Source organism: Malus domestica, chromosome 15 (assembly GCF_042453785.1).
Source record: "Malus domestica chromosome 15, GDT2T_hap1".
Lineage (NCBI taxonomy): Eukaryota > Viridiplantae > Streptophyta > Magnoliopsida > Rosales > Rosaceae > Malus > Malus domestica.
This window is the reverse complement of record NC_091675.1, coordinates 51,176,919-51,185,672: the sequence shown is the minus strand read 5'-3', so window position 1 is coordinate 51,185,672 and position 8,754 is coordinate 51,176,919. Positions and strand designations below refer to the sequence as shown.

The window sequence follows — 8,754 nt, the reverse complement described above, 5'->3', positions numbered from 1 at the left end:
GACTAAATTTTACAAATAGCATCACAAATTGTTAAAAATTTAACACCATTGAAAAAATTCATCACTCAAATCTGTAATTCTATTAAAAACGCCACTGAAAACCCCAAGGAAAGGGGTACATATTCCTAACCTTAGACCTGGTAGTTTCTAACACGACACGACACGAAAACGACACGAAAATAACGGGTTTCAGGTCAACACGATATCTGATCGGGTCATTATCGGGTGACACGATAAGAACCCATTAATAACGGGTTCTTAACGGGTATACACGTGGGTAACCTGTTTCGACACGATAAGAAAAAAAATTATTTTGATAATTTTAAAGTTTAATTACTAAAAGATTTATTATAAAATACAATAGCCATATTAATATATACAATATATTCTATATTAAATATATATTATATAGTTTTGTATTATTATTCTATATAAGTTTAAAAAAAAAAGTTTTGGTCATTATTTATTTTTATTATGAGAGTTCCTTATTATCATTACTATGATAAATTTTACTTAACATGTTGTTGTCCAAAATTAAAATAAACTAGTATAGTATTTGTATAGGCAAGAACTAAGAAGACATACATGCAATACAAGTATGAAAAATGTGAAAAAATATATATACACTCGTGATTCATCATTATTCCTCCACGAGTAGATAATAGTTACACTTACATTATCGTTTAGATTTTTAAAATCCTCCAAACCCTCATGAATAATGTTTTTTATTTGAGGGCAAAATTAATAAAATTAATAATAATTATTGTAGAAGTGAAAAAAATGTAAAAAAAATATATATAATGACTCATAATGACAAGCTTTACAACTTTCATAAAGGGGTCAACTTCGAAATCCAACATTATAATCCATAAACCTTAAATTTATATTTAACCGTCGATTGTCATTTACGCTTTATTCTTGTTACTGAATTTCATTTAATTTTTTTTTTTTGAAAACATGATCATCTGGCGGATGTAAGAAGATGAACGGTTCAGATCTTTGATATCACGTTTCGATATTTACGATTAACTGAAATATGAGTCGATGTCATATAGTTTGTAGAAACTTTATAAACATTAAGCAATATTTTCATTAACCATAAAACTCTGAACATAATATCAATAATCCAAACCGTTCATCTTCTTGCATCCTCTAATAGATCATGTTTTCGAAAAAGAAAATCTGAAAAAACAAAATTTGATGAGAAAAATGAAGCATAAATGTAAACAAAAATCAACGGTTAAATTTTGATCTATGATTTATATGATTATAGTGGCTTATTTCGAAGTTAAGCTCTTCACGAAAATTGTAAAGTTTGTCATTACGAGCATTTATATATTTTTTCTATATTTTTTACACTTCTACATTAATTAAAAAACTATTAAAGACCTTACTTAAATAACAGCCGTAAGATAAATGAGAATAAATCTGTACCGTTGGATTCTATTTCACTTATATTATTAGAACTTTTTGGGACAAAAAAACCCCTTGTATTTTCCAATTTTACCATCTGATCTGATCAAAAGATTCAAAACAAAAGCCAGCCCTAATCCCTTTCTATCTCCCCACTCCAGTAACCCTCTCTCCCGACTTGCCGCCTGTTCTTCCTAGCCCCTCTCTCCCGCCGTATGTTCTTCCGGTAGCCTCTCTCAGTATCTCTTTTCTCCTCCCTCGTGCAGTGGACGCCTGGACGGAATCATTCTTGATCTTGTCATCTCTGCTCTGGTCGTCTCTACATCTCTGCATTATCCAGATTCCACTCCAGGTTCGATTTTGTTTCTACATCTCTACATCTCTGTTCTTTTCATTTGTTTAATGTTGTATCTTCATAAATCTTATGTTTTTGTTTCTTATTTTTCATTCGAAATTATGAATTTTCATTTCTTGAAAAAAAAACCCATGTTTTGTTTTTAAAATCTGACAATCTTTGATTAGTTCCAACATGCAATGATTTAACTGTGGATTATATGACTTGTTAACTGATATGGGGATTCTGGATTTTAGCTACTGATATCTGATTTACCTTTTCTGTTGAAATCTACTCAGGGGTTATTTGAGTTTCTGCATTTCGTTTGCTGAGTCTGTGTTTACTGCTTGTTAAGTACATGATGGGCACCCTACTGCTTGATGTAAATTTGTTTAAAACACAAATGTTTTACCAGTCTCACAGTCTTGTGTTGGACCAATTTGGCACCTCTCTGTGGATAGTAGCTCGTTTAGTTTTATCAGTATCATACTTATCCCCTTATTTGGTTTTTCATTCCAGAGATTTCTTCTTTCTATGAGTACATTTTTCATGAATTACATAGCTGTTATGTGGTCAATCTGAAATGAAGCAGCAGAACATTATAGTGCTGTTATATTGTTTTTGGAAGACCATAACAAGGTTAGGTTTGCGTTGAATTGGAAGACCATAACAAGGTCAGGTTTGCGTTGCATGCCCCAGACCTAAAGTCCCATTTGTGTCGTAAACTGAAGAATTTTGTGACATTTTTCTCGTGCCATCTTTTTTGATTTGACGTCTCTTCATTCATACGCTGTGAACTCAATCTATTGTCCCTTTTTTTTTTAACAGGGAGAGTTCTGTAATTATTCGGGATGCGGTAACACATTCAATTGCAACCATCCTGTTGTGCGCCAGTTTATTGTAGACTGCTTGAGGTAGAATTTCCTGAATGTTCAGTCTCAATTTTATCAGATAGAATTTCTTATCATTTGAAATATGCATTGGTGAATTTGATGTGGAACCTATTTATAGCTCCCTGAGATAATCTGCATTGCATAATTACATTGTGAGCTCTGAGATCTAAAGTTGTGTAATAGTCATGTAATAGTGTCATTCCATAACCCAAGTGTGCTTCTGAATCATGTCATTGTCTCTATATGACAATTTCCCTCTGTAATTAATAATTATTATGGAAAGGAACTAGCAAATTGCTGTTCTTATAAGCTCAGTTATTCCATGTTTCTGAAAGAGAAAAAATTTGTTCATAGTTGAAAACTCATATGCTCGTTTGCTATATATTCCTTTTACATTTTATAAGTGCTTTGATAAGATATTGGGCACCAGATCAGTGTGATGTCTTGCCACTGCTATATCTGAATGAATCTTGCCCACTTTTTTTTTTCTTGTTTGTTTTTTTATCTTCACTTCTATCAATTTTCTGAAAATAAATGGTTCTTGAAATTCATTTAAGTTAGTAGTAGTTGGTGCCTTGAAAAAACTTTAAGTCTGCAATTTCAACATACTGATATCTTGTCTAATGCTGAATGCTTTATTGTTTAGTAATACTAATCAAGCAATTGTGGGTTCAAGAGTCCCACTGGGCGTGCAACATTTTTTCACTCAAAAAAAGTATTATGTTTTTCAGTTGATTATTTATTGGTTTAAAATATATTTTTCTTAACGGGTATCGGGTCGGGTCATATTACCCGTTAATATTATCGGGTCGATTTTGAGTCGGGTCATTTTACCCGTTTATTTTAACGGGTGTTACACGACACGACCCGTTAAGATATCGGGTATGACACGAAAACGACACGAACACGGGAAACACGACACGAATGCCAGGTCTACCTAACCTACCAAAAAATTTTTATAGTCATACCAACGCAAGGAAAGGGGTACATATTCCTAACTTGCCAAAAGGGTTAATAAATTATACCTTTTTTTAAGAGCTTGTTTTATTCCGAAAATTGGACTCTCCGTTTCAGAGTAACCGGTCGAACCCCAAAGCTGTACAAATTAGGGCTTGCAGATTCTCTCTTCGAGAATTCTGATCGCATCGTATCCATTTGTCTTCAATTGAACTTGGTTTTCGATACCTAGGGCTTGAAGGCAGAGGAATCGGAATCGCACTTTTAGCGGCTCTGCACAGATTATCCTCGATTTCAGAGGCCTCAAGATTTTCGATCGGCGTTGTGGTTGAAAGGAATTTCAGGTGAGTAGTTTCGTTTTGATTTTCAGTTCAAGGAGATTTGGGATTGGAATTTCATAGTTTCGGAATGAAATTTATGCATCTGGATTGCGTATTCAGCATTGAGTTGGCCAATTTCAAAATTAGGGCACAAATGCAATGCCAAATCCATGGAATTGAACAGAGCCTATATGGGTTTTGGTTATAATTGTTTGATTTGTCGAAAATTGCCGGTTTTGAATAGTGGTTTCAGTTCAGCATAATAAAAATTAGGGTTTTCTTTTGTGATTTTTCAGGTACTTTGCATTTGTAATTGTTCAATTCGAGAGGGAAATGCTGGGATATGATAGAGATGTAAGCAAATTTTGGATCTTCGTCTATCTGTTTTTTATTATATGTAAATTTTTTATATTGATACTCCATTATTTTTTGGAGAAAATTAGTTTGACAATTTTTTGGGATAGGATTATGGTCAGTTAGGCGACGAATATGAGGATTATGAGGACGATGAGGATGGTGAAGAGTATGAAGGGGAAGAGGAAGATCAAAAGCCTACCAAGGAAGCATTGGCATACCTTGAGTTGAGACAACACTTGAAAGAACAATTACGAAAGAAGAAAAGTGGTTCTTCTTTGGCCAACTCCAGTAATAAAAAGAAGCTCCCCTATGACAAGTGAGTAACTACTATATAACCGCTGTTTTTCCTTCGTGGAAAATCCATGCTTTCTTAGTAAGACAAGGCAGGCGGTTCTGTTTGTTTCTACTACTAGGTTCAATGCTTCCTTATTGTAAGTAACCAATGATTATTTTATGAACAATATCTGGTCTTGTTATCTGAAGTTGTAGGGAAGCAGTAAGTGATGCAACTAAAATAGTTCTGTAATGTATTGATTTGCTTGCATTCTACCAGAGCCTGTAACGATATAGGTTTTATAGTTGCAATTTCTAGGACAGGCTAATGTTTTTTTTCCAGGGATATCACCGTCTGAAAGTAATATAGAGAAATGAGAATACATTATGAAGAGTTGTCATCCTTGCAACTTTAGTTCCTTGTTTTCTTTTTTTGTGATGAGGTTATCAGCTAGATGATTTGTTTCATAATTTTTCTGTGGACAATATAGTGGTAATTGGTAAAATAGAAGTTTTGAAATTGATTTTAAATTGTTTCCCTACTTATTCTGCAGTTTTGGATCTTTCGTTGGCCCATCTCAACCAGTTATTGCTGAGAGAGTTCAAGAAAGCAAATTGTTGTTAGAAACCAAGCACCTAACATCCAATGCTACCAACTCTGTCCATCATGTATGTATTATTACTTCCTCTTTTTGACATAGCTCATAAATTCATAACATTACTTGCTCACATTGACTTTTTTCTGTACCTGTCATATACAATTGGTCTACATTTTACACATATAATGAGTCCACTTATGCCGTCCTGATCCCAAAATGATTATGGGATAGTTTTGGCCCTGTAATTTCCGTGTTATGTCTTGTCTTGTTATTTGTGGAAATTTTTGGGAACTTTAGTTTGTTCAAAGAAATTGATTTGACATGCATATTATTTGAGATTCTTCTTTCCATGTGGTGTAATTTACAATCTTATTGTTGCTAGAACCATTTTGGAGTTGCTTTTGCTTTCCATCTCTTTTATTGGTCCTAATCTTAAATTTGATGAAAGGGTTACCGATCACTCGATTCTTGGTGAGGGTCTTGGAATTTCTAGATTTACCCGTATAGGTTTATATCTTGAAACTTTATGACTTACTTGGCATGCCTGATTTGTGTCTTGCTGCTTATTTTGTTTAGTTTTTAACCCCGGCATTAGCTATTCGTTTTTATGTAACAAAAAAAATATTTTCTTGGAACTCTCTTCATTTTATGAACATGCTAATGTTTACAATGATATGCTTAATAAGATTTTTTACATGCCTAAAATCTTGTTGCAGAAAAATATTTTGTTGCAACTCTTCTTTTTTGTTTAACAGAAAAACATGTCTATAAGTTATAGTGCATGAATTTGATGATGGCACTTACCTCTGCAGAACAAGAAGAGCTCTGGATCAACCTCTGCTGGATCGAAATCTGTATCGAATTTTGAATTCAAAGACAAAGTTATCAACTTGTTCAAAGATTTCATGGCCAGGTAACTCTGCTTTGATCTTTTACCACTAGAAGAAATTTGTTTTTTTCATCTGGGCAATCTTTAAAATTCATCAATTCTGCAGACTCGACAATTTTGACGAGTTGGTGGCCACTGGAAGCACATTACTCGTCGACTTTCAGCAGGGGCTGGGTAAGTAGCATTCTGGGTTTTGTTTCAAATTTGATTTAGTTTCTTAGTAAGTAATATTTTTGTTTTTGTAGAGTTTCTTCGACGACCTTGGATAGAAGAGACATCGGATTTGGTTAAAAACATAATCCGAGGTAATGAAACAAAGAGGGTTAAGTCATATGTTGAAGCTGGATGTCTCAACGCTGACGATGGCAGGCGAAATATAAGCAAGTGTGAGTGCAATTCTGTATATTTTCTTATGCTTTCTTTGGATTGTTGGTTAGATAATTGAGTGTTAAAACCCTCCCAAGCTCTTATCAGTTTTATATCTGCAAAGATTTATAATGTCATAGAAATATGCTTAATTATTTGATAAAACTGTTTATCTTTCACAATTTACTGGAAATAATTGGAATGAGTTGATAGCTTGATAATCTCTTCTAGCTTGATAGTCTCTTCTTTCTCTTTATTTGAATTCAGTTCTCCATTAAAAAAATTTGGATATGGGTTAAAGGCCACTGATCGTACTTATGCTCTTTTATCCCGCAGTAGTGACAGTTTGTTTGTAATTGGCTGATAATTTGTAGCGATGATTTACTGGGTATCTAACTAACGAGCATGTTTTTCTGATATCTGCCCTTGAATTACTATCCTTTGTTTTTGTATGGTGCTGTTCCCTTACTTTGAGTTTTGCCACTTTCTGATACGTTATTGGTTTGGACTATGTATGAACGTGATGTATTTCTTATACATGGTGAAATTCTTGTAGAGAAGTGCATACATGCCAACTTGGACTTTGTGACCATCTAAGTAAAGGTAACATGTCTTTCCGAAATTGTCAATATTTGTTTCTTTTATTATATATCACAAAAGAATCTTGTTAAAGGAAAAGCGAAGTGGTGATGCCTTTACATCAATGAGCTGTTTTATCTGTTTGTAGTAGTAGTTCTTTCATATCTCGTGTGCTGCAGTTTGTAGTTTGAATGCTAGATATATGTTGCAGTTTATAGTTTGTTAATGGTACATTTCCCTACTTGATGCAATCTCGCACTTGATGTACTCTTGAAATTTTTGTTTAAGAATGCAAGTGCTGTTGTAGGCAAAAACGTTCTTAATGAACTTGAATGCCTCCTGGAGGATGTAAATGGTGCATTGCAAACTGCAATGGGAAATTTACCCAACTTTCAGGATGACAGTTTTGCGGACAAGTTGAATGAAGAAGCATGCAATGGTGACAAGGTAGTCTTTATCCTTCTTTTCTCTTATCCCAAGGAATATCTTGATGTTGTTTGTACATTCAGTTTTGATATGTTTCTCAGTTTTGATGTTGTTTGTACATTCCGTTCATAGTTCAGATTTGCATACTGCTCAGTAAAATTCTTACACCAATTCTGATTTCTTATGGTTGATGATAAATTCGAAACACCTCTTACTGATGCCTAACTTCTATAGGAGGAATTTACATCATCCCATCCCAAAAGAAATGAAGTTACCAATTATGTTGTCATGATGGGGGTCATTTACAGTATGGTCAAGCAAGACTATATGATGCAGGTAATTAAGCTCCCACCCTGAATTCCCATTATCTGTGCCCTTTGGTATGAACTTTTGAAACATCCAATGTAACAACTTGATGCAGGAGAGGATCGTCTCTGCTCTTAATCTCAAATCATCTTCAGGAGAATTAGAGAGCTACTGCCTGATGTGGTCTTTGCGTCCGTTCATAAATAACGAATTTATGGATTATGCTTGGAAACTTATTCCCTGAATGTTGCGGGAATCTGAATGCCAAGGTTTGCTTACTGTCAGATTGTTAAATTAATTGTCATAATTTAGTTTATTTCACAAAATTATAAATAGAACTTGAAAAAAAAATTAGCTTTTTCTTTAACAAGGAAATAAAACTTTCATTATATTGAATATTAGTTTACAAGGTTAGTGTAATTTACAATCCATTGACCATCCCAAAACCCTTGTGACAAAATTAGGTGATATTTTACAGTTTTGCCGGCGGTTAGAAATTGTGACTGGCTGCTGCTAGTATCCACTTGTGTTAGCTTGGTTTCCTCACCAATCTGATAGTTAGTGAAGGTCTCAAAGTTGTTCTTGAATAGACCAGCCAACTTCATCGGTGTCTCATTGTATGCATTCTTGTCCGACCACTGAGAAACCCGAAAAAAAAAATGAGAGGGAGAGTGTGAGAGAGGCAAGTCGGATTGGAACTTTTCTTACCAATTCCAATTTGAAAGTCATTGAGTTTGGAACACCCAAATCAAATTAGACATTTGAAATTGGGTTCGGAGTTGGACTATAGTAGTATTGGGAGAATTCATGTAAGGGTGCTACTGTACCCACCAACTGGGCAAATTTGCGCACCCACCTTATATTCATTTGTTATTAGCATTTGCACTATTGGATGGGTGGGAAAATATAAGATTAGTGAGTACGAACATCAGCACTCTTCTGAAATCGGAGTCGATGTTGAATTCAACTAGTTTCGGCTTAGAATTGGAAGGCAATTATCATTAAATTTTTTTGGATCCGAATTGAAACCCTTAGTTCGACC

The 8,754-nt window shown here is 34.2% G+C and overlaps 1 protein-coding gene across 1 annotated transcript; it reads left to right on the top strand.

Annotated features, from left to right (window-relative positions):
- The first annotated feature begins 1,530 nt into the window (after positions 1-1,530).
- Positions 1,531-8,108, top strand: LOC103402199 (uncharacterized). The gene is made up of 13 exons (XM_008340936.4): positions 1,531-1,765; positions 2,576-2,661; positions 3,830-3,941; positions 4,214-4,271; positions 4,382-4,590; positions 5,102-5,216; positions 5,959-6,059; positions 6,142-6,209; positions 6,281-6,421; positions 6,963-7,004; positions 7,288-7,427; positions 7,641-7,742; positions 7,828-8,108. The coding sequence occupies exons 4-13, from the start codon at positions 4,251-4,253 to the stop codon at positions 7,954-7,956; spliced, it is 1,068 nt and encodes a 355-aa protein (XP_008339158.2). The 5' UTR covers positions 1,531-1,765; positions 2,576-2,661; positions 3,830-3,941; positions 4,214-4,250; the 3' UTR covers positions 7,957-8,108.
- Positions 8,109-8,754: the final 646 nt, after the last annotated feature.

What these genes read in the sequence shown, in the direction of transcription:
- LOC103402199 (XM_008340936.4), top strand. Translation starts at nt 4,251, where the DNA reads ATGCTGGGATATGATAGAGAT. An exon ending in AAGAAGCTCCCCTATGACAA is followed by an intron (nt 4,591 to 5,101) that starts GTGAGTAACTAC and finishes CTTATTCTGCAG; the next exon opens with TTTTGGATCTTTCGTTGGCC. An exon ending in TTCAAAGATTTCATGGCCAG is followed by an intron (nt 6,060 to 6,141) that starts GTAACTCTGCTT and finishes TCAATTCTGCAG; the next exon opens with ACTCGACAATTTTGACGAGT.